Source organism: Monomorium pharaonis, chromosome 4 (genome assembly GCF_013373865.1).
Source record: "Monomorium pharaonis isolate MP-MQ-018 chromosome 4, ASM1337386v2, whole genome shotgun sequence".
Lineage (NCBI taxonomy): Eukaryota > Metazoa > Arthropoda > Insecta > Hymenoptera > Formicidae > Monomorium > Monomorium pharaonis.
This window is the reverse complement of record NC_050470.1, coordinates 5,157,500-5,184,312: the sequence shown is the minus strand read 5'-3', so window position 1 is coordinate 5,184,312 and position 26,813 is coordinate 5,157,500. Positions and strand designations below refer to the sequence as shown.

General features: G+C 33.3%; 1 protein-coding gene across 1 annotated transcript in view; it reads left to right on the top strand.

Annotated features, from left to right (window-relative positions):
• The window catches only part of LOC105836991 (probable nuclear hormone receptor HR3), an 82,652-nt gene that overhangs the window by 47,524 nt on the left and 8,315 nt on the right, over positions 1-26,813 (top strand). The window contains 8 exon segments of the mRNA XM_036286116.1: positions 10,921-11,148; positions 18,133-18,298; positions 18,884-19,040; positions 19,042-19,111; positions 21,645-22,067; positions 23,929-24,201; positions 24,666-24,890; positions 25,347-25,690. Coding sequence (XP_036142009.1) covers positions 10,921-11,148; positions 18,133-18,298; positions 18,884-19,040; positions 19,042-19,111; positions 21,645-22,067; positions 23,929-24,201; positions 24,666-24,890; positions 25,347-25,606 — 1,802 coding nt within the window. The 3' untranslated portion in view covers positions 25,607-25,690.

Here is a 26,813-nt window from a genome sequence, read left to right as displayed (position 1 = left end):
GCTTCGACGAACGAGCGGCCCATATAATCAAAGTCTTAACACGCGAGAACGAAATGCCAAAAAGTAAAGGTCAACGTTCCGCAGATGATGACACGATCTAGCGCAGCCATCTCGTCGCCAAGCTTTTAGATGCGGCGTGGTGGATCTATGCGATCGCTTGAGATAATGCGAATCTTATTATTAACTTTCATCGATAGTTCTTAAAACTGTCGATCACTTAACACAATTGACTTCGCTAAACAGATTTCGCTGCAAGAACAACCGCCATTATTTCGCAATTTCGAATCGGAAGAATAAAGGTGAAGATCACAGGCAAAGAGATTATTTTTTAAAAATCAATGCACGATTCAGAATTCTTTACTTTACAGAATTCTTTCACCTTCGAAACACAAAGGTTTCTTATTTTGAACTTAAAGTGTATCTTCCGTCGCCGACATATTTGACAAATAGATTGCAAGGGGAAAACTCGACTAGGAAATCTCGAATGCGAAAATAGACGTGCAGCGTGTGTCCGGACGCGTTCATAAGCGCGATGCTGTTTAGAAGCGCGTTCGTTATATGCTTAGCTATTCGCGTCTCGCCCGGCCCAAATCCGAAAATCGTTTCGAATGCCGGACGATCTTGGCAGCGGTCGTCTGTCGATCGGCCGGCTCTGGCCCGCGTGTACCTGGTGGCCATCGGTGTGTCGTAAGTGTTGCCACATCTGGGGCCTCTCTTAAGGAAACTGTAACGGTCATTCTTGCCCACGACCGAGTGAGAAGACCCCTTCGAGAGAGCGCGAGAGAACAGTTGTGTTGTTTTGTGTGTAAGGCCCGTCGGCGGTCCGTCTCTCTTGCCGGTTGCACCTCTGCAAAGTGGCGCAAAGTCGAAAGAGTTGCATAACTCTGGAAACTCTTTGGAAACCGGTCATCTCGTACCGGTCGTTGATGAACTTCTGACCGGAACTATTAAAATAGCATTAATCTTTTATATGTTAAAGTAAAAAGTCGCAGCTAATCTAAACTCTTATAAATTTACTTTTGAATTAGTTATATTTGATGGTATTTTTATTAGAAAACATTCCTATTTTATTAATATTAGAAACAAAGTGCGGAAGATTTTTACTTTATTTTATAATTAAAGAGACGAAGATGTATAATTTAACGCTCTCTAAAATTGACTAAGAGTTAACCATCAATTATTATGAAGCTATAAAAATTTGTTCTGATCAAGAAAATCTTGTAAACTATTATAAAATGTCAGGAATATAATAGTTATCATTGAATTTAAAATTGACCCCATTACTACAATTTTTGATGTTCATCTCTTGATTTTTAGCAGTTTCACTTCATCAATGACCAAATTATTCAGCAGAAGTATTTTTGAAAATATCAAAAATAAAATAATAATTATACTAAATTTATAATTGTGACCTCGTTTTAACAATTACTTCCACTTGCAAATTAAATCATGTCAATTAAATTAGTATCACTCAATTATCTTGTTTGATAAATATGCACATACGTAATTTTATAAGTATTTTTAATTTTACGTCCATCATGTAACTATTTAAATTTTTATTGGACAATAAACTTGCAAACAATAAATCTTAAAATTACAAATGTGATTTATTTGACGGTGAAATTTGAATTTAACTTTTGAACTTCAAAAACAAATCACAAAATATGAAATTTTAATTTAATCGTATAATAATCCATTTATGATTTATTCATTGTTATGAATCATTATAACATTCCTGCAAAAAGTATTTATACATACACAAAACTTGGAAAAGTTATTTCTATTGACATCCCGATCTGTAAAAAATTATCGAATGGTTGTGTTCGACAGGATCAACATACCTCTTGTAAAAGCTGTTTTTCATCACGAATATTACTTGGCTATTTATAGTAGCAGATTTTAATCATCTCTTTTGGGTTAAAATCTTTGATATGTTCTAGCGATTTTTTAATATAATATGAAATACATGAAAACGAATAAACATAATACTGCTAGAATACAATTAGACAGTCAATAGCAATTAGAAATACTTATAAAATTCTGTAAAAGTAGAATTTGATAGAATTAACTAAGCAGTAAAATGTTATTATGAAATAAAATCTTAAAAAATTTAATATAATGAAATTAATGAAATGAATTACTTATTTATATAATAAAATTCATTACATTAATAATATCGTTGAGATTTGAAATGTTTGAAGTCTAATATTAAAACTAATTTATGCCAGTTATATGCACAAATGTATACTTTCATGATGTAATCTTAAAATTCAAGCACAGACTTAAAAATGATTGTGCCATGCTTGACTTCTCGCGTCGTAGTGCGATATCCAATTCCTAGAGTGCATTCATAGAGCCAGTGCATGGTCGCAAACGTGAATCTCGACCCGAATGTAGGTCAGAGCGCAAAGCAATCGGTACGAAGGTAAATCATAGCACGCGACAGAGAAAATACAGTTATTTATGATACATGATGGATTCCTAAAAATATATATCAATATATGTAGAATTGAAAAATTGTTAATAAGAACAAAAGTGCAACTCGTATTTTTCGATACTTAATAGCAGATAAAAAAAGAATCTAAGTAAAGATTATATGTTACGAAAAAATATTGATAATGAAATACAACATATGAGAGAACAAAAGAAATATAAAATAATTTCTCAAAGAAAAATCGGAAATTATATAAGCATAACTTAATATAATATAAATTTATAATATAATACTTTTGTAATATAATTTTTTATTAATATAAATTATTAATAAATAAATTATTTTTTACAATTACAATAATTAGTCTTAACTTAAAGATAAATCCGACGTGAGCATGTCCCAGTAAACATAATTAGAAATATGTGAAAAAACACATGTAATGTAATTTATCATTGATATATAAATTTTTATTCGTCGCTTTATAAATTAAACGCGTTTAAAGTTTAATGCGGTGATACAAAACGATTATATTCTCCCACAGTATGAGTGAAAAATAATATTATCACCTGGGCGTCAAGATTGCATCGATATCACGACGTTATCGATAAACATTTGAAATTGATATCTTTTCGGAAGAAAATGCTTTTTTCTATAATTGAACGAGATATAAATGATATTAATAATCCACTTGTGTTACTATCGCGTAACCGTTTTGTAGTAATCATTTTGTAATATTGATATCGTATTTCATTATTAATATTGATGCAAATGTAGCGATGCGTTCTGATAACTCCGAGACATCAAATTTTTTAAATAAGATTTGCTCATCTTCAACAGTTTCTATTAAAACTTTATTTATGTTCAATGATCTCGTATAAAGACATTATTTTTGGACCTCCCAACGACAAAGAGAGAGAAATGATACTTTAACTTAATAAAGAATCAACATACACTATGCTAATCAAATTTTTATAATAAATTTTAATAATTGCTAATCTTATTAACTAACAAAATAAAATAATCAAAATGCAAATTGAGATACATAAGTATAACATGTATAAGTTTAGAATTTCTGTATTTTATTTTAATTGAAGAGAGAGAGAGGGGGAGAACGAAGTTTTTAAAAAATATGTTTAACTATTTAATTAATTTTAATTATTTAATTAATATTTTTTATGTAACATTAAAAGAGCTCTTGAGAAAAAGAGGGAGAGAGAATAATATCTACGTTTAATTTGGAAGCGGTTATATATTCATCTTGACTTAGAATATATTTTCCTATTATATTGGAATGGAAAATGTTACACATCATACTTCAATCCATAAAATCAAATTAATATCTCTTGTAATCAAATTATTATAATGCGATTAATGGTAAATTATATTATCCATTTGAAGAGTAATATTCTTCTGAAGAAACCCGAAATCATATCTCAATGTTCGATAGATTTTTATATCAATTCACATTTCTACGTTCTCTTCTGCTTATATTCTTCATTGGTGAAATGGGTTAACAAGAGTAACCGTTTAGTCATCATGATCTGCGTCGTCAAAATCTCGGCGTATCGCCTACGATCGTTCGCCAAACAATGCGCGTCGCTCGTACGACGGATAATAGACTGAGAGTCGTTGAACCTCGCGAGCTTTCCGAGATGACGCGCGAACGTATTGCTATACCGCGGTTACAGCATTATGAGCGGACTTGGCACGAATTACGCGTTCGACGTTTATTATGCCGCTCGGAAACGCCTGTCTTAAAGTTCGTCGTCTCGGGACCGGTCAGAAAGTGACGTCAGCTTGAGCGTCGCGTGAATGTGAGCGAGCGAACGAACGAACGAGTGAGCGAGCGAGCGAGCGAGCGAGTGAGCAAGCAAACGACGTTAACCCTTTGCACTCAGGCGTATCTGCATTACGTTCGAGTCGTTGCGCGCAGCCCAGTCTGAAAAATATTTATATCTTTGTCAGATGTATAACTCAACGATTGTCTAAATTGTGTAGCAACGAACGAAATTATTAATTGTATTAACAATTTCGATATCTATCGAATTACATGCGATTTATTCAAGAAATTTCAGAATAGAATGATGATATGTCAGATTACATTTATATATTATGTAAAATTTAATATAAGAATGTGGTTTGAATTATTCATAAGTTTAATATGCATGGAAATATTTATAATAATAACGGCGACCTAAAAAGATAGTGATCTTTTTCGATCTTAAAATTTATAATGATAGATTGTGGTTGAAATGCTGACAGTAATAAAAATCTTTAAGATTAGCGATTCAAATTAAGAATATCAAAATCTCGACATCAAAGATTTATGGTATCAGAAACTCTGTAATACTAAAAGATTTAGATTTAACAGAGAAAAAGAGATTGAGTGATTGAAGAGAGAGAGAGGGGAGAGGGAGGAGGAAGGAAAACGTTAATTTAATTATTTAAATTGATTTTATATACCAAGATTTTATAATACTATAAATATAAGTTTATGTGGCATCATAATGTTCCGATTTTATTTGAACACCAAACGACAACTGTAACGATAATCACTGAGACCTATGTCTTGCTCGTTTTTAAAGAAGTAATATGAACACTACACGGATCAGTAGGCGCAGCCACTGGCGTGCGTTTTGTTGTAAAAAATTCTGCTTATCTGCTCTATCCGCGGTATCGCTAATCCCACACGCTGAATTCCACGGTAGAAAAGACAGACTGACGACAATAACGACAACGATGACAACGACGACGACGACGACGACGACGACGACGACGACGACGACGACGACAACGACGTCTTGCAACTTGCAACCGCCAACTCGTGTGCATACATATCGTCGTCGCGCGAATATTTATTTGCGAAACGTATTTATAGAGTATTACGCGGCGCAGGTTGGCAACCTCGTGCACGGTTATGCAATAAATGAGCGAAGGAGCGAAAGGGACACGGCGAGGGCGAGGGGGATAGCGGAGGAAATCGCTCGGAGTGAGCGGCGAGTACGAGAAGGGAGGGGCAGGGAGGTGAGCGAGGACAATGAAGAACGACGAAAGAGGGGAGGGTGAACACGGTGAGGGAATAAAGAGAGAAGGAAGGAGTAAAATGGCGTGGAAAGAACGGCGCGCGCGCGGTGGGGAGAGGGATAAAACCGGCGCGTGTTCAGGAAAGAACAGAGAAGGAGGGCGAGAAAGAGAGAGAGAGAGAGAGTTAGAAAATATGAGGGAAAAACGAGGGGAAAGAAGATGCATACAAGGATGGAGCATCGAATAAAGGGTGGGACGACTGTGATATGAACGTAAGCGGAAAGGGACGAAGGGATGAGATCAGATAATGATGTCAACAAGGAAAGCGCGTATAATATATAGGAGAGGAATTTCTAGAGATAAAATCTCATCGATTTTATCTTTTCTTACGGCTACTATTTTATAGAAACACGAGAATAGTAGCAATAAAGAAAGCCAGCTAATAGAATAAAGCCAGATTCTGCTTTAAGAAAATTATTAAATATCTGATATTTGTTATTTATTCATATAAAGGTTAATGGTTACTGTTATAATATATTGTTTATTAGTTATTTATACAATTTAAATAATTTTTTCACAGAAATTTTAAACCTTTTATGTTTCATACAATTTATTAGATGCCAAGATATAGTTTATCAGTATGTATAATTAAGTTTTTAAATTACAATTATATTAAAATAAAATGTTCTTTGTGTTTTATCAAATTGAAATATAATAAGAAAGCATTTCTTAATTTCTAATTAACAATTTATTATAATTATTTACAAATTCTACACTTATTTCAATATTTATTATTGAAAAAAAGTTAATTCCGAATACTTTAAGAAATGCTATCTATTTTTATCTTTCTATCATTTTCGTTAGCAAATTTCCCATGACGATCATTTTAAAAAACGAAAATCGGGACTTTTATCCCACCAAATCGAGAAATTACGCGAGTCGCGCTTCCTATGTAGGAAACACGATACGCGCATGCATTTAGGTAGCACGCCAGTGACCTTAACAAGGCGCACTAATAAAGCAAACGCGTCGCACGAGTCGAGATCGGAAAGCGCGCGCTACGCGCTCGTAATCCAGCCGGCGCGGCTTTCGGCCGTTTCCGATGACGATCGTTCGTCGCCGGTAGCGTTCGCCTACAATCGTGAATCTCCGTGATGCGCGGGGGCGGTGGGGACCACGGCGCTGACGGGTGCGGGAAGAGGGGCGGAGGGAGCAAAGGGTGAGGCACTCGGCCATCATCAGCGGAGGCGCGCAGTTCAGTGACCCGCCGCATCGTCGCGCGATGAAGGGGGGCGCGGGGAGTTCTGACATATTGTGAGATGCCAGCCCGCTAACGCCGGTCCTCAAAAAACACCTCGTTCCATCTCTCTCTCTCTCTCCCTCTCTCTCTTTCTCTCTCTCTCTCTCTCTTTCTCTCTCTGTCGTTGTCTCCTTTCTGGCTCTCGCTCCGTCTCCGTTCCTCTCACTAACGTTTTCTCTGTCTTTCTCTCATTTGTGACGACGCGCGCGCGCGTGCGGGCGTACACGCACTCTCTCCTTCCTCATCCGACACGTTGCCGCCGCCTTGGCTCATCAAAACCCCCAAAATATTCGTACTGCCAGTCGTGGACTTTCCGCGAGTTTTTCCGGCCGCGCACACGAGCGTTGAGGTCGGTGTTCCCCTCGCGAGAGACAGCGGGAGAGAAAGTGAGAAGAAAAAACAAAGAGAGAGAACACAGTCGCGTCGCGTGTACGCTCGTACTCTGCTCGCGGTCATATACGCTCCGGATGTCTCCCGAAATTCTCGATCGACCGAAGAAATCTGAGGAGTGTGGCCGCGAGTGTTCTCAGGCCGACTGTGCGACGCGTGTTTAACATTACGCAGACCTTTTCTCGCTTTCTTCTTTGTCTTTCCCCTTTCGCTCCTGTTTCATTTATTTCGTTCTCTATTCATCATCGCAGTTTCTGACAACCTCCAGGATTTCCTCGTCGTCCCTCCTCTCGTCTAGACGCACGGGCGTCAAACGGAAGTCGTGTCCGTCCGAGTGCGTCGACTTTATCGACGAGAATCAATTCGCGAAGACCCATGCTATCTTCTCTCGTTCACTACCGACGCAAATCTCTTCTTTCGTTCTGCTCGACGCACGAAAATCATCTCACGAATTCACGCGAGTGATATACGTCCGTACCGTGTGTACGCGTGTACATGTGAAACGTATAGAACGAAAACGCGGAGTGCGATCGAGTTGCGCGGCTGGAAAGTCTCCAGGTGGAAAATCGCGAGAAAGAGCGCGTGTCGCGCGTACACGCGTGATCCCGTACTTTTCTGCCGCGCTTGCGCGCGGCTCGTGATTCACGCGCTGTTCGTGTGCCGTGCGATTACACACGATTACACACGAATGTGGACGAAATCGGTCGTCTAACTTGTGTGGATAAGATTCTGAAGAAAATAAGATTTCACTTCACGATGGGAAGTTTATATTTAGCTATATTTACGAATTCTATGCGCATAATGGAACACGAAGCTGTTTGTACTTCCATATTACGTCGGACAATGTGGAGTAACATGCACAATATCCTACTTCTAAGTTTCTCAGAGATTCTTTTGGGAATTTTTGCTTAAATTATTTAACCTTGATTATCAAGCATTACAATTTCACGTAACGGTTTTAGAAAAATTTTAGAAGTATATTAATCACTTTGCTCGGAATATTACTTAAAAAAATATGCCATATTTTATTTGCTTGTTTTCTCATTTTAATACAATTATACGGTAATAATTTCCGTGAAAGATTATGTATATATAATTTCTAATTTATGATTAATTCTAATATAATAGATATTCTAATTTATAAGGTGTTAAGTATTAATAGAAATAGAAATAATATATATATAATGTGAAAACAAAAAGAGTTATGCTACGTTTTATACAATATTGCACAGGTAGTAACAAATATAGTGTGATAAAAAAAAAGAACCAGAATCTCTACACTAAAAGATGAACTGATCAAAATGATGCACGGTCCAAAAAGTTTTGTAACTGAAGAGAGCTTTTTTCTGTGATATTGTAGAAAAAGTAACAAACCAAAGATAATAAAGCAAGATAATATGGAAAAAGTTCATTAATTTAAAAAACAAAAAACAAAATTCTTTTGAAAAATTGCGGATAATATTACATACTAATAACAAATATAAAATTACAGTTATGTTCTATTTTATATCAAGTATATAATTCGTTTTATTGAATACTTAACAAAAGTTGAAATTAATGTCTCATATGAACGTTCTTCTAGTTCTATTGTACAGAGCCAGTGATTTATTATGTATCCATCACTAAGAACTGCATCATAAATTGCAACAATACATCGACGTGGCATAAAGGGAAGGTGACTGTTTCGATTTCGGGAGTTCCGGGTATAGCGCCTGTCCGCCGTTGCCGATGCACGCTGCGCTCTCCGCATGACGCACGTCGAAGATGCGAGCGTGCTGGGTGACTGTACTCTGGGTTCATCGTTCTCGGTTATGTAATGTTCGGCCGCGTATGTATGGTGCAAGCGCCTCGACGTTCTGCTCGTGGCGCTAGAGTTGCCGGACGGGAGAAGCGCACTCGGGCAATATATCCAAACAGGAGACCGACCGGGCCGCGCACCGAATCCTCGTTTCCGTGCACGCACACGTGCACGTGCAAATAATCACATCTCCCTGCCACTTCATCCACCCTCTTTCGCTAGACGAAGCTGCTTTTGCATCAGATTTTTTCTGATCTTTAAAGCTTGCCACTTTGGTCTCAAATTCATCGAGATTTAACTTTAACTTTTCAACCTCGAAAATCATCAATTCAATTTTTTGGAAAGTTGAAAGAAAAATTGTGTAGGCACGAAGAATTGATTTCTAGATTCCTTTGCTCGAATGCGTAAGTGACATATGCTTTCTAGTATTATAATATATACAAGATTTATTAACTTATTCTTTAATTAATTATAAATAAAAGTTAGCAAAAATTAGAATTTTTAATTAAGCACTAGATCTAAAAGATGATAATATTCCACCTGAGAACTTAATAAAGATGTATGTCGAGTACAGTTCATACCACTGCTTACTAGAAATCGAATAAAATTACGATAGCACAGTATGTGCTTGAAAATTATCTTTGTTAACATTGATAAGAAAACAAAAAGTTTGAATTAAATCCTAAAAAATAAAAAAAATGATAGTTTACAGTATAGTATAATAGTATAATAGTATAGTAGTAAAAATTAGAAAATCTTAGATTTTGTGATTTATAAATTTATTTAAAAACCTGATTAATAAAGTTTTTTTATTTTTCTAATTTAGAGTTCTTTATATTATTTTTTACGTACTAAATAATGTTCTTATACTTTAAAAATATATAAGAGAATAATTTAATCCTGAATACAATTCCATTTCAAAACATCCAATAATAATAAATTTAATCTTCAAAATTGTTTATATCGCTTTGTATTAATTCCAACTTTCTAAATACTTTACTGTTACTGAATAAAGAACAATGAATTCATTTTGGAAGTGGCTACGTACTTTTGTACAATATACTACGTAAAGCATATCGTGAAAATAAATGGTGTGCATTTAAGACAAAGACTTAATTAAAGATTAATTAAGGACGTCCATTCCACGGACGACTAATTTTGATCGCAATCACGCGCGTGGATCTTAAGGATCAAGCCGGTATTGTCTCCACGATAGATCGTAAATGAAATCTGCAAGAAAGACCCGTAAATGGAGGGAAGTCTGTCAGGATTTGGCGGGCCTACGTGGGGTGCGGACAGTACGAGTCCTCAGCCGGCGGAAAGATCGAGATCGAGAGAGAGGTCCGCGCAGCCTCCCTCCGGGGCTGGCAACGCGATCCTCGATGATCGTAGACTGCAGGCTAATTCGATACGAGGTAGAGTTATTAGAGAAACGGAAATATGTATAATGTGGGAGATATGTAATCGGATTACAACTTGATTAAAGCTTATTAATATAATTTTAATTTTTTATTTATCACTTAACACAATTAATATAAAAGATTTAATACTTTTTTTGTAAGGAGAGCAATATTATATATGCGGCATGAAATATTTATTGCGTTCATAACTCTAAAACTAAATAAATTCTATAAAATTATTTACAAATTAATTTTTAATCTTATAAGTACGAACAATATGTTATATGTAATATATTCTTAATAAAAGAGTTATAATATATTTGTAAATAAGGAAACAAGTTTTGTAATAATTTAATGGAAATCCTTGCAGCGAAGAAATTTGATATTTATTGTAGCAAAGAAGGCAGAGGGAAGGAAGTAACTTGTTCGAGTACACTAAGTACACGAATGAGTCTTTTGAAGCTTGATGAAGCACTGGAAATAAAAGTGAAAGAATTACAAAGCAAAGGAAGCTTTCGCAAAACAGCCTGATAGGAGCTCGTAATTAAGGTGTTTGTTTTTTTTATGATTGCAGCCCAGATCGAGATAATCCCGTGCAAAGTATGCGGGGACAAGAGCAGCGGCGTACATTACGGCGTGATCACCTGCGAGGGCTGCAAGGGCTTCTTCAGGCGGTCGCAGTCGTCGGTCGTCAACTATCAATGTCCGCGGAACAAGAATTGTGTGGTCGACCGTGTAAACAGAAACCGGTGCCAGTACTGTCGGTTGCAAAAGTGCCTACGCCTCGGCATGTCAAGAGATGGTGAGTGCTTTCGACTGCTCCAACCTTTCGTCACCTTCTTTCAGAAAGACGAATTACTCTTGTCACTCGGCGAGATTCTCGCGGTGGGAAAATGTAGAGGTTTATATCTTTGCTACACACACATAATTCTTGGAAGAATATGTGATTCACATCTAGTAGTATATACTACTCTCGAATTTTGTATACAAAATTTTGTATACAAAACACTTTTCCAACATAAATACCATGGCATCTATATATGACAAGATTATAAATGTCTCTTCGTTTACAAGAAAATTAATATACACGTAAAAAATTAACCGTATAGCTAATAACCGAGAAATTTTATCAAGTCTTGAAACAATTGAAAATAACATTTGTGTGTCGAATTGTGCGGTAACTTATATAATCCCCACATTCGCAGTTTGTCAGTATCTTCCAAATAAGTTTTGCGCGATATAGTTCTACGGGATCAGCGCGGAATAGCGGATAGCTCAGCGTCACATAAACTCTTTAAAAAGCTTCTTTGTTCGAAGGACTCGCGCGGGGACGTGATGTTGCGACATGCTCGAACAGCACCGATGCTCGATATTTACTCGACGCAGATAATAATGCAATACAAACGAATAATGCAATAGAGAAAATTGTAAAATTTCTAAAGCGTATTTAAACACGATTATTTTTTGTTTGACAAAATGTTATTGTACTTTTATATATTTTTACTTAATCAAAAAGTAATCTGAACATATCAAATTTTCTTTCAAAAATTTTATCATCTTGTAATCTTTAAATCGTTGACAATTTAAACAATGAGTACACAAGGGAACCATTAATTCTTAATAGTGAATTACGTAACGTATTGTGCACTAAATGTTGCGAAATCGATTGTTTCGCATGAAAAATTGAAGAAACGTCAGCGGATGACGAAGGCAGCTATATGCATACCGATTGCAGCAAGACGCTACGCGTGCCAACCCGGGGTGCACGACCCCTTATCAGAATCCGTCTCTCCTCTTCGCGGCGAGTCATCGCTGCACTTTATCGAAGCGAGCCACGAACTGTCTTCGGTGCGTTAAACCGTCGCTGTCCGAAGCCTATTCTCGAAGACGGCTGCGATATTAATAGACAAGGCCGTCAAGACGAAACGAGAGACGGAAGATACCTCGTGGGTGGACGGATAAAGCCTATCGGGACCGGGAAGCCGGTCGGAAACATAATGGAGGTGGTCCTAGACCCGAATGAAATCTCGTATTATTGATTCTTTTATATCACCTAAAACCTTTTTTTAGAATTTAAGTACCGATAAGAGTGACGTGTATAATTCATGATAATTGCAGTATTTTATACAATTATAACTACACATACACACACACACACACACACACACACACAATTTTATATATATATATAATTATTCTACTTATATTCTTAGTAGAGCAGAACAATTTAATATTATAGTATATTTTCTATACAGAGCAGTAAATTTTTCATGTAACAGTATTTGAAATTTCTGTAACTTTTACATGGTGTATTTCTACAGTACTTATAAAGTTATTTATTGTTAATCAAATTTTGTTTTAAAATATGACAAGACGTCAATTAATTGGTTTATTGAAAAGTAAATTATTTAAAATTGAATAAATTTTTATAATAAAATTTGACATTTTTTGCAGTATGATCAAAAAAATTTATTCAGATGGAATTATAATATATACAATAAATATATAATATAGAATAAATATAATAAGATTGTTGGTGATTTTATTTCAAAAGAATTATATAGAAAATTCTAAGAAAAATAAATTCAACTTACTATTAAAATAAACGTTTTAAAAATAGCATTAATTATATCGCTTATATATATGTAATTTTGTATGATAAGTGGCTTTTTGTAAAAATTGCGACATTATAAAGTTTCATAATAATTAATTTAACTTGATTGACGAAATGGTAATATAATTTGTTGCGTTATAATGATGTATCAAGAACAAATGTTTACATGTGGAAATGCATCCAAGATGTATCGGTTATGAGGCGGGCGTGCAGAAGACGATGAACCGGATTCTTATCAATATACACGAATACAGTAATAGACCGCTGACATGTCGTGCGATAATCATAACAGATACATGCAATTTTCTAAAAAATACACATATAAAAAATTAGGTTTTATTTCTTATTGTATTTTACATATTTACTGATAGAAATTATTTTAATTACGTACGCATTTTTTCAGGATATTTAATAATTAAAAATTAAAAATTAATTAACTAAATACTATTTTTAATTAATGTGGAGCATATTTTGCGCGCTTAACAAAGATAGATAATACTAATTAAAATTTTTATTAATATACTTATAACACTAAAAAATTTTAATTTAAAATTGTTATGAGGAATTTGTTTTTAGGTAATTTTTAGGTATTCTGAAATTATTATTTCTTATAAGACCAAGAAGAGTATCTTTTAATCGACATCAACTGACAGAAATTTTTATTCAAATACAACTGCACCTTGTCTTATATTACCATACAATAAATTTTACTTTTACATTTATTTATTTTTTATCATTTTTGATACATTTTATATTATCACTGACGACAATAAGTTTTACATTTACATTTAATTATTTCTTATCTTTTCTGATACATTTTAATACGTTGTTTTTTTTTCTTTAGTACATTGTGAAACAAAATATATAGCATCAATTCAGCGAATTTATTTCGTTCTTTGATTTCGTGTCGCTGAGCTTCTTTACTATCGCTCGATAAATAAACCCTATTTAACTTGCAGAGATGTGACATAAATTTTATATGCGTCAGCTATTTTTGTTGCCCTGTGATTGTTACTTCCGCAAATCTAAATCGAGCGTTGAACGATCAAAGATCTTGAAATGTCACAGACTACACACACACACAAACACACACACACACACACACACACAAATGTTAATAATAAATAGCTGAATCACATGTTATTAAAAATATAAAAGCAATATAGTAATAGCAATAATATAAAAATATATACTATTCAATTATAAAAAAAATCAGTTTGCTATAAAAAAAATTACCTATAAAAAAAATCAGTTTGTTTTAATAACGATAAAACAATTGAATTGTTATTATAAATTGCAGATATATGTAGTTACGATATTGATTTCAAAATTTAATCAAGAGTTTTTAATTTTAATAGTGTTTGAATAATTAAAAATGTTGTAATAATTTTTTAAAAATTGAAACAAAATAGCTATAAAATAATATCTCATTGATAATTGAAACAATATGTATAGTTTTAAAGTTTATATTTGAAAATTATACACTTTATATAGATCTTTTTACTCTCGCAGATTAGTTTTCTATAATATATACTTTAATTATGCGTTAATTTAGATTTCATTTACTTTATTAATATTTTACTTATTTTATTAATTATATTACATTTTGCTAATTTTCATTATGAATAAGTGCGCAGTATCGAACAATGTGGAACGTCTTGCTATTTCACACGGGTCGGATGATATTTAGCCGCGATATTCGGCCACCAAACCACAATTTCCTGCTTTTCGATGGCCAATTATCAGGCGTGGTTTTTTTATCTGATTGCGGATTAATAACATCATTCAAGTTACATTTATGTCTAGAATTGTTTACCGTACGAGGACAATGAATAAGATAATTGATAAAATATAATAATACTATAATTTAAAAGTTGTGCGCTAATGAAGATGTTAATTATAACAATGGGATGTTTGTTTGATTTCAAAATAGAGTCGTCTATTGCAGTTGCAATTTTATTAACAATCAAATTTAATAGTATTCCTTACGCGAAGAAGTATATATGTATTATTCAAAACATATTTATTATAATAACACGTTTCTCCAATATAATTCAATGCTTAAAATAAAATAATTCTTGAAATTAATTCTGTTGTTAAAATTTTTTGCATTTTGTGAGAAGAATTACAGAATTTAAATTAGAACATAAAATTTTAACTTTTACTATTAATGTAAAATGTACTACGTACATTTAAAATAAATCTTTGAAAGTAATTATAACACATACATACATGTGTGCCGAAAATCTATGTTAATGATAATTAAGTATGGCTTAATTAATTAAATAATTAAAATATACCATATTTATTAAATATGTTTTATTGCTTTTATTATTACAGACGCATTGCATTTATACGCATATAAAATTTAGTTAAATTACGTTAGTTTGAATTATCGCTTATGAGATGAGGAAAAAACGTTTGAAATTATTATTAACAGACTTTACCTTTTATTTTTTTACTTTTAACAAACATAGACTCGAACTGAAAAGATTAAACTAGGATTTAGTAACGTCCGTCTCGGTGCGCATTTCAGATTCAGTGTATCGCTTTATTTACCCTCCGGAGCGATAAGCTGCAAATACATCGTTTCCACTCAACGTGTGAGCGCGCACGCGCGCGCACGTATGCAGAATGCCAGAAAGTGCATCATCGTAAGCTACCGGTTGGTGCATACTCTTCCTGTTTCCATCTCTGTCTGCTTCCTTTTCTTTCTGTCTCGTTCTCTTGTTCATGCTTTATCCGCGTTCGGTCGATCACCCTCCGCTTCCTCTCCCTTCTCTTCGCCGTGCCTCCACACGATTGCTGTTCGGTTAGCCGCTGACATTGCTATCCCCCTTATCAACCCCTCCCCCTCCTTGTCATTCAAGCCCTCGACCACCCTCGTGATACGCACGCGCATGACTATACGCGTGTAATGACGGGATAAATTGAGAATGCATTGATATTGTATTCAAAGTGATCAAAAAACTTTCAACCTGTGATTAGGTATTATCGAAAAAAGTACATTTTTTTCTTGATTCAAGATTTTTTAAATTAGACAAGTCAACAGAAAGTTTTGTAAATAAATTTATAAAAATAATAATCTAAAAGAACATTTTTTTTATTAAAAGATTATAATTAAAAATTTTATTTTAATAAATATTTAGCTCTTTAGATTTATATAAAGCTTTATCTTCGCATTTGTCAAATTAAACCTTAATTGCTACTCAAATTTTTTTCTGATACTACTCTGAACAGAAAATTCATTTATAATTAAGAATTTTTTAAAATCTTTTAAATTTTATATAAATTGCAAAATATTAAAATAACTCTATTTTAATGTACAAAAAAACTTATTAAATATTATTTCAATTATTAAATATTAACAACAAGAAACTAGAATTAGCATTACGAAAATTTATTCATAGCACTCTAAGGTTAAGATCAAAAACTAAGCAAAGTAAATTAGAATTCTTTGTCGTTAATTAAACTTTTAAGTTGTTTAACAATTTTTAGTTCTATTCAAGCACTAAATGGCCTCTGCAGTAATAAAAAACAATAAACATTTTAAGATTTACAAATTATAATCTTGTAATCCTAAATGCGCGCGAATGTAAAATGTCAGTATCATAAATTGCTACCGAAAAAGGTCAGGCCTTGGAAATTGAGGTTAAAATTGCTCTTATCGGAATATGTAGGGAATGATCAGCGAAGCACGATTTCCGATAATCGTCGATTAGATGTAATAATAGATGTATAAAATGATATACATATAATGCTCCAGTGAAATTCTTTGACTTATATGAATTATATATTCTTTTAAATAATATGGGCTACCTCTCATTTTATTAAACTTTTATATTTATATTTAGCTAAATATTCCGATAATAAATTCAATAAGCAAATCATATAAATAAAATTTACTTGAGAAATTGACTGAAGAAATAAATATATAATTCTTGAGATTCTTTTATTAAAAAAAAAAACTTCTAATTTTTTATTGCTTTTGCAAGAATAACGTCCTAATTTTTATTGAGGAAACATCGAATCTAAAGTCGCTAAAAAGTACAATATGCAAAACATGAGCATGAAGTTACAGATGCTCTGAATAACATGTTACGCTTTTGGGAGGGAGTAGTGCGTTTGCTCGAGCTATAGTTCGTGCGTGTGACGTCATCGGGTGGGTGCGTCGCGGCCAGACGATAGCGTCGCCGAAGAAGACGGGGAGGACGCGGCGAGGTTCTTCCGCGTTCCTCGCCGAGCCTTCTTCGCGGCGAGGAAGGGACCGACCAGTTAACTGAGTGGCCGCCGGTGGGAGGGGAATCGCGCGTGCGACTTGATCTCGATCAATTCATGGAGCACCCGTTAGATTTTATCGCCTTGCGACGAATCGTCATGTCGATGATCGTTCTTAATCTGATTTTTATAATAGTTCGTAACTGTCGATAATAAATTCGTAAAAATAAATTTTAAAAAGAGAAAAAAAGACGTAGAGGCAGTCGAAGAAGAGCGTTTGACACTATTCAATTATACATACTCTACCTTATCTGAGAGCTGTACTAGAAATTAGAATAAAATTATTATGTCGCCCCTAATACTCTGTATAATAAATGTAAGATTGAATCGATATTTACAAGGTTGTGGTGAAAAATTCATGCGTAATATAAGACTGTTTCTTAAAGAGTGCATTAAACAGTTAAAACAGTGCGTTACTTTTGCAGAACTCTTAGGCTAGTTTCTACCAACGGAGATTAACTTTAAGCTCGATTTAATTTATTCTTGATCTTTTTCTATTTTTTGGAACTAGATAAGATAACAAATAAGTTAAACGAAGATTAAAGTTAATTCATATTGGTAAAAACGGGTCTTAGTGCTCTAAAATTTAGATTCAAAATTCATATTTTATGCTCCTTCGCAATGTAATTTTAAATAGCCATAGTAAAGGGACAAATTAAAAAAAAATTGATTTTATTGTCAATTTGTTATTAGGGCAATTAAGATAATTTTGCGTCATTTCTATTCAATATAGAAATGTAAAATAATTAAAAAAATTTTTAATAATTCTTAGAAAGATATTTTGCTTAGTATGTTTCAATCTAAACATGATTATATTGTAAAATTTATTATTTGAATAAAAGACAATTTTTTGAAAGACTCGATATAATCTCGGTGATTTTGTTTTGTTCAAAGCCGTTAAATTTGGGCGCATGTCGAAGAAACAACGGGAAAAGGTCGAAGATGAAGTCAGATTCCACAGGGCGCAAATGAGGGCGGCCTCAGAGACGGCGCCGGACAGCAGCGTCTTCGAGCATCAGACGCCGAGCAGTTCGGATCAACATCATCCTTATAATGGCGGGTAAGTATGGTAAAAAATTTATATTGAAATAAAGAAACATTAGTTGAGCTTGCTATATTTCTTTGAGGAACACCCTGCGTTTTATTACATCGAATTTATTTGTAGTACTCTACATAAGAGAATTTATTCGCTTACTTAATTTGCTTATAGAAATTTAATATTGGCAAATTGATCGTTAATTAATTTATACTTAGTTTGAGTATTACTAACATTCGTGCTTTTAATACTTAAAATACTTAAAGTACTTAATCACTCATCAATTTGCCAATATTGAATTTCTATAAGCGAGTTAAGTAAGCGAATATATTTAACTCTATATTAAACCCTATACGACGACAATGATAACATTAATCTTTTTAATATTCAAAATAAGTAATTAATTACTGGTCAATTTAATACTGGCAGTTGAATTAAATTTCTGAGGATTATAAAAAGCACTCTAGCTTAATATAACTATCATTGTCGTGATATGGACTTAAATATAAGCGCTGTGAAAAAAACGCGTTTTACTTACTTCTTTGCGATTAATTTAAACTTCTCATAAACAGACGTGACTCACGCGGACCTATCATTTGTCCTCGACAGGTATACATACGGCGGTAGCGAATACACGTCGTCAGGTCCCGGCACCGGCGGTTATACGAATTACAATCATCAGGCGATGACGAATTACGAGCTTAGCGCCGACTACGTCGACAGCACGACGACCTACGACCCCAGACCGACGCAGACGCAGGTCGCAGGACACCGTCGCGCCCGACACACCCTCGGCCGTCACCGCGACCGGGGTGCTTCCCAGCGTGGTCACCACCGGTAAGTAGTGCTTTATTCGTAATTCCTGGTACACATGGACACTGTTACTTTTGATGCGTAAGCGCACAGCATCAAATAAGATAATAATATATGACATATTACTTTTGATTGATTGATGGTATGTTTAATTGGAATATATAATGCAGAAATTATAATAAAGATGAAATTTAGTTTTTTTTTTTATTGTGGAGAAACAATAGAGATCGAAAAGAAAATTCGTACACTGAGAAACAAATATTGTTAATTTGACAAAATTTTCTAACTGAATTAAAATTTTGTCAGTTTAAGAATTTATGCATTTAACTTAAATGCACAAATTTCAATTCAAGTATTTATATAGTTAATTGAAATATATAAATACTTGAATGGACAAAATTTAATTTAGCTGGGAAATTTAGTCAAATTAACATTTTTTTCTTAGTGTATATTGTTTAAAATAATAATTTCTCTAACTTGTCAGCATTTTTCTGAATTACAAATCTGTATATATAGCGATATATATTATACATTGTAAAAATTGCAAGTATTGTAAAAAATTTATTTATATTATTTAATACAAAAAATTATAGTTATACACACACATACAAAATGTTTAATTTAAAAATTTATTGTATATATATATATATATATATATATATATATATATATAATACAATACCAATTAATATTTTGTGTTTGTGTATATAACAATAATTTTTAAATTAATTAATATTGTTAATGTACCAAAAAATAGAGATTAAAAAATTTCACTAAATTAATTTTTTTTAATAATAACGAAAATAGTCTGTCCTTTAGCTGATTTTAACTTAACTTTACTTTAAGAAAATCTTAAATTGAGGCTTAATTATTAAGATGTTTAATGAGGAAAGTTATGAGAAATGTTTAAACAAATGTCCAATCAAATTTCCATTAAAAAAATATATATTTTAAGTTGCTCAAAGAACTCTTAAAAGAAGTGAGCGACGATAGTTTTTAAACGCGCACATAATCCAATTTTTTATGTTTCTCTTGTGCAAATAAATAATACGTTTTTAATAACAAAATTATTTTATCTAAGCGATTATAAATTTTCAATGCATAAGTTAACCTCTTTTTTTGACATAATCTTTTGCATTTAAAATTATTTCTTTTTCGAAGATACATAAAAATGTCATTTGATATAACAACTAACGTAGAAATTTTAATAAATTAATAAAATTAACAATAATTTTGCTAAAATTTTAATATAATTCTTTTATTTTTTTACACAAATGTTTCCAGTATAGATTTATCTCAATGCAATGAATAAAATTGGATTATACAAAGGATAACATTGATACAAGTGCATTACATAAGAAATCATTTTAATAAGTGCCCGCTAAATTAGAATTGTAATCTTGTAAGCGCAACTGTTAAGTTCTCGCTTCGTAACCGGCACGCTAAATGCATTCCGGAGCACTGTCATTAACCCGGAGTTAATTGCGTTCGCGTCTTTAATGTCACCAGAGTACCTTCCATCCCACGTCCTTGTCATCGATAATGATTTCTCAGGCAAAACCGCAAATATTCTTCGTATTCTATTGAGCAATAGATCCTTTTTATAATATGAGCATAAATATATTTTTTTTTAATTTTTGTTATAATGTGCATTTATATTATTGAATTTATATTAAATACATTTTTCAATCTACGTATACTATATTACATATTGAATATTTAATCTATATATAATTTATTAAAATACGCATACAATACTTACGTGTTTGAAATTATGTCTCGCATTTCCAGTCACAAAATCGATAATTTTTGTTTTTGGGTTGACTTGACTTCAATTACTAAAGCTTGTATAATTTCATTGAAATTGATCAAAACTGACTTCAATTCAATACCTCTATGATAAAATTTTACGTATGAACGAAGTAAATAATTATGTACTGTACAATAGGCTGATAATTTTTTAGCGTTTATTATTTACTATCAAAGAGAATACACACGCACACACATACACATACTTAAAGAAATAATAAAACTCAAATTTTGAAAATTTACTAGCTACTTTTAAAACAAAGTTTTTTTAAATTTTAGAACAGTCATAAAATATTGTATAAAAATAAAACTCATAAAAAGTGTATACTTTATATTTAAAAAATAAAAAGTTTATGAAAATAATTTTTAAATGATATTAAAACTTATCTATTGTTTATAAAGCAATAATTTTATGCTTAAGTTAATAACATAAAAATAATCAAATAATAGGTATTTTTACATTAGTTTAACAATTTAATATTAAATACAAATAAAATTTTCTGAATTATATAACGTAATAACAAAAAAGATAAGAATCTTTCTTTACGCTGTCTTCAATAAAAGGGAAGTAAAAACGTGTTTACACAATATACACGCACACGTGCACACATCTGATTTATCCAGGCAAGCTATCCTAAGATAGGCCCTGCATAGGACTCATTCACAGAACTGAAATATTTAGAGTTATTCGATTCAACTCTCGAGACCAATTCAAGTCCTCGTGAACTTTGACTTTTCGGCACATCAGGGAAGTCTCTGTCCGCCTCGACGACCGGAAGCGGCGCAGGGGGTGGCGGTACCGGCGGAGGCGGAGGCGGCGGCGGCGGCGGCGGCGGCGGCGGTGGTAGTGGTGGTGGTGGTGGTGGTGGTAACGGTGGTGGCGGTACTGGTAGCGGTAATGGTAGTGGTAGCGGCGGCGGCAGCGGTGGTGGTTCCGCCGCGGCCGCCGGCGGGACTACTGGGGGTGGTGGCGGCGGCAGCGGCTCCCTGAGCGGCGGCGGAATCGTCGCCGTGAAACAGGAGACCACCGTCGAACTCGCCGGCCTGGGCCACGGCTCGTACACGATGGTTGACTCGACGACCTTTCTTAGCGGACAGCAGCAAAGGGTCAGCAACCCATCTGAAGATGACGAAGTGCCGAGTCTGCCCAGTATGTCCCATGCGATGAGATGTGAGGTTACGTTTGTGTCCCTTTGCATGGCCTCATCCTTTAGCTGACTTGCACGATCCCTTGCAAGGAAGTTCTGGAGAATCAACGAAATTTTGTAGGGATACCGTGATGAAATTTTCTATATATCATACTTTACTCCGAAGGGTAACACCTGGGAACAGAGCACACGGAGCACAAAAAACATCTAAACTTGAAACAGACTAACGTTTTTAAAACGTTCTCTGAGGTCTGTGTTGTACGGGTTAATTAAGAAAGTTTTTTTTTTTTTAATTTATTTTAATAGATCTTTTAAAGTTCGTATCTCTTTTGATGAAATTTTCTCTGATAAAAAATATTTCACACATAACACATGAATACAAATGCGGTGCGAACAATTACTGAATTAATCTTATCAAGATATTTAGAAAAAATATGATTTTCTATATATTTCAATACGCAGTCCAAAAGGCTTCAAAAATAATGTATATTCTATTATTAATTTTTAATAGTTTTTTACTTTTGTAATTTGCGCAATTTATAATACTTTAATAAACTTATATATGAATTATATATACACACACATACATGTATATGTTTTCTTTTAAGATAAATATGCAGGTAAACAAAATGGTAATGATTAGAAATATTAAGATAATAGTGAAGCGAAAATATTATGTTATAATATGGAATCTTGAAGACGATTTGCCAACGAAATTCATTAATCAACATAGAAACTAGTCCAGTCTCATGAAAAATTCATAAAGAGTTATTCAAAAATGGAAATTACTTGCTCTTTTATATTACAAAGTACAACGCTATCTACTTGCTGACGCGATAAAATATTATAAACGTTTTAGTGTATTTAATTACACAGTAAAATGTTGGTCTCTCTAAAGCTTCATCTTGAATGTTGCATTACGCATGTTATTTTGAATGTTTATTTTACTTATTAATATGAAATATTATTCTACACAACATTTATTAATATAATATCATATTCTTTTTTATGGTTGCATTCTCAAAAATATTGTAGAAATTTGACATGTACTTTTTTAGATTTATTTTTTATCTTCTTTGTACGATGCTATATGTAAATAATTTATAATCTCTGTAAACTTTTTTTAACGTGAAATTCTGTATTTTAGTACATTTTTGCTTTTATTAATTTTGCTTGTTACAATTATACAAAATATAGGTATATTAACTGTTATATTTTTTTATAACTACAATTTTTATTTGAAAATAATTGTTGAATTTATTGCATACATACGTACAGAATATATATTGATTTATAAATATTTATTTTATTTTTTAAATAAAATGGTTTTTGTTAATTATATACAGTTATATATTTTTATTTATTTATTTATCGTATTTATTTGTATTATATTTTTTATTTTTAATTTTAATTAATTAATATCTAGTAAATGTAAGTGTATGCATGAAATTTTGCCGCATAAACACATTTTGCACGAACTGTCTCTTTTTGCAACATAACAATTTACCTACTAAACTCATTTTGTTCAAATCATTTTTCTTTTATTATATCCATATTTAGAGTTCCCTTGTAGTATAAGGCTTTTTGCCATATAGATATTTCTTTATAAGAAATAATTCTTTTATGGTAAATATAAGAATATAATTAAAAAAGAAATTTTTTAACGAAAGGTTACAATTTATATGAAATGATAAAATAATTGTAGCAACGTGGGCTTAATATGAATCGTACAATCATTTATCGTGCACATTTATCGTGCTTGAAATATAATTAAGATTGTTTTTATTCGTGAATTAATTCTCCAACTTTATATCACTATTTTTTTTTATGTATCTATTACGAAAAGAGCCTCTTACGAGCGGAAAATCCGCCGGACTTTCGCAGATCCGGCACAAATCAGCGAGCTTCTCTCGAAAACGATAGCAGACGCTCACGCAAGGACATGCCTGGTGTCGACGGAACAGATCCTGGAGTCCTTCCGGAAGCCCACCGACATCTCCAGAATGATATACTATAAGAACATGGCGCATGAGCAGCTTTGGTTAGAGTGCGCCCAAAAGTTGACCACCGTCATCCAGCAGATCATCGAATTCGCTAAAATGGTCCCTGGATTCATGAAGCTCTCGCAGGACGACCAGATTGTTTTATTAAAGGCCGGTACGTAACTACTACATCGACAGTTTCAGAATTTCCTGCTTATCAGCGATAAAACTTTATTGTTCTTTTGCGTGCTCTTACGCGCAATTTAACCGTAAATTTGAAGCACATTTAATGTAAAAATTAATTATTCTATTTTTAATTCTTAAGTGGAGCAGGTAAGTAACTGCATGGTACTTACTTGATATAGACATCAATGATTTTACTCTTTTTCTCATTAGTAGTTTATTATTGGAATAATAATGAAAAAGATCTTTCGAAAATTTGGCGGGTTTTTTTAAGCGTTAATAAATTAATAGACATAGCTACTCGGATCTAGGTTACGCGGATACGCAATCGTTTCTTGTTATAATTTATAACATCAGAACATTAGAACACAATGTTCGTTTTGAAGAATTTAGATAAGTGAAAATGGAAAGGTACAATTGAAATATCTATGCTGATATCACGTTAAAATGTAATAGGTTCCTTCGAGTTGGCTGTGCTACGAATGAGCAGGTACCTCGATCTCCAGCAAAACTGCGTCCTATACGGCGACACCTTGCTACCGCAGGAGGCGTTTTATACGACGGATACGGCGGAAATGAAGCTTGTTTCCTGCGTGTTCGAGCTGGCCAGAAGCATCGCCGAACTGAAGCTCACCGAAACCGAGTTGGCGCTCTATAGCGCGGCTGTTCTACTTAGCCCTGGTGAGTGGCATGAATATACAGAGTGTCTTACAAGCCCGCTAGATAAAATTTTCTAAAATTGTAATAAACAAACGTTTATATTTCATTATATATTTTTAAGCTTTAAATGCTTTCAATGTCTCAATCTTCGTTTTTCGCTTTAGTTTGCCTTAGTAAGTACGTAAATATTAGCACGTAATAAAATATGTATTTGATATATTATATCAAATATATCCATATTTTATTACGTGCTTTATCAGTATTATTATATTAAGAATGAAAGAAAATTTGTGTTTGCTCTGAGATAATTTACGGAGTTATCTGACTTCTGACTAAAACTTTTCTAATGAAAGGTCTGTAAGTTAATTGAGTTCTATGAATTAGAAGGGATTCATAGGATAAAAGAAATGTCGTATTTTTATCGTCGCTATTATTCAAGCAGCGCTGTAGTTAACTGACTTGTGATATCTTGCGTAGATCGACCGGGACTGAAGTGCCTGGGAGACATCAATAGGCTGTCGCAGGCGGTGATCAGAGCGTTGAGGTCAGAACTAGATCGGAATCACGTGACGCCAATCAAGGGCGATGTGACCGTGTGTGACGCGATTCTCGCGAAGATACCGCAGCTACGAGAGATCTCGTTGCTGCACATGGACGCACTGGCGAAGTTCAAGCGGTCGCAGCCGCACCTCGAGTTCCCGGCCCTCCACAAGGAACTCTTCAGCGTCGATAGCTGAACGAACGACGCGGCGCGGAACGTCGTCCCGGCGCTGCCGAGTAGACAGGAGCGCGAGTAGCGTCCCGGACCTTGCTCGGTCAAGGTGAGTCCGATCATCCCGGAAGAGAGATACCCGACGATCTCGCGGCCTGGGGGATCGGAAGTGGCGACGCTTCCTAGGAAGAATCCGCGATCCGGCTCGGATGAGAACGATCTCAATGACGAAAGACGAGGTAACACAGGTATCGTCAACAGATCGATCGGTCCGTCTTGTCGTGAAACGATTGAAAAAAAAATTGTTGCCTGTGTCGAGAACAACGAGGCAAAGGCAACGTAAATTCAGGCAGTTGTTTACATTACATTAGTTTTACGAGTCTTCAGGTTGAAGATTTGTGCTCTTAAGAGATAATTATGATACGATTTCTAAAGATAAGTACTCGGAGAGGCGAAAAACGATGTCGGAATGATTATCTGAATTCTATGATTTAGGATAGAATCGTAGTTACATCTCATATTTAATACTAAATATGCCACTACTATTTTCAACTTAATATAATAATTTATGATTCTTATATTAGATGAATAAATTACGTTTAAATATCATATATATATATATAATACAAATTATATAGTTTGCATAATGGTTAAATAGAAAGTCATTTAAGATAATTCAAAATTTATCGGCATTGTTTTATTTTTAAAATGCACAAAAGTGATAAATTAGTGCATAAAATAAAAATTTTAATAATTTTAAAGTTAATGATTAGAATTATAAAATTGTTGATGGTTACAAATTACTGTTATAAAGAATTTATAGATCCATAAAGATAAAAGCGACGTGTTCTAAAATCCAAATAAAGATTTGACAAATACATCTTTTAAAAGATTAATATTTCAAATATTTATCATTTTCAATGACTAGTGATATCATATAAATTTTGTTACTTTTAAACAAATAACTTTATAGTCTTTGATGCCGAATAAAATACACATATGTTTTTTATTTGATCAAAATTAAGTTTGAATCAAATTGTACTAATTGAATACTTGAATAATTGAAATACAAGCGGGCTTGTATTTAAGAAATTAATCATTACTAACAGAAAACACACAGACACACACATATACATACAGATAAATAAGAGCTATAGATGTTATCACGAAAAAAAGATCAAGTACTTCAATAAAGAGATGCGTGATACTGAAGAGTGAAAGATTTCAATTTT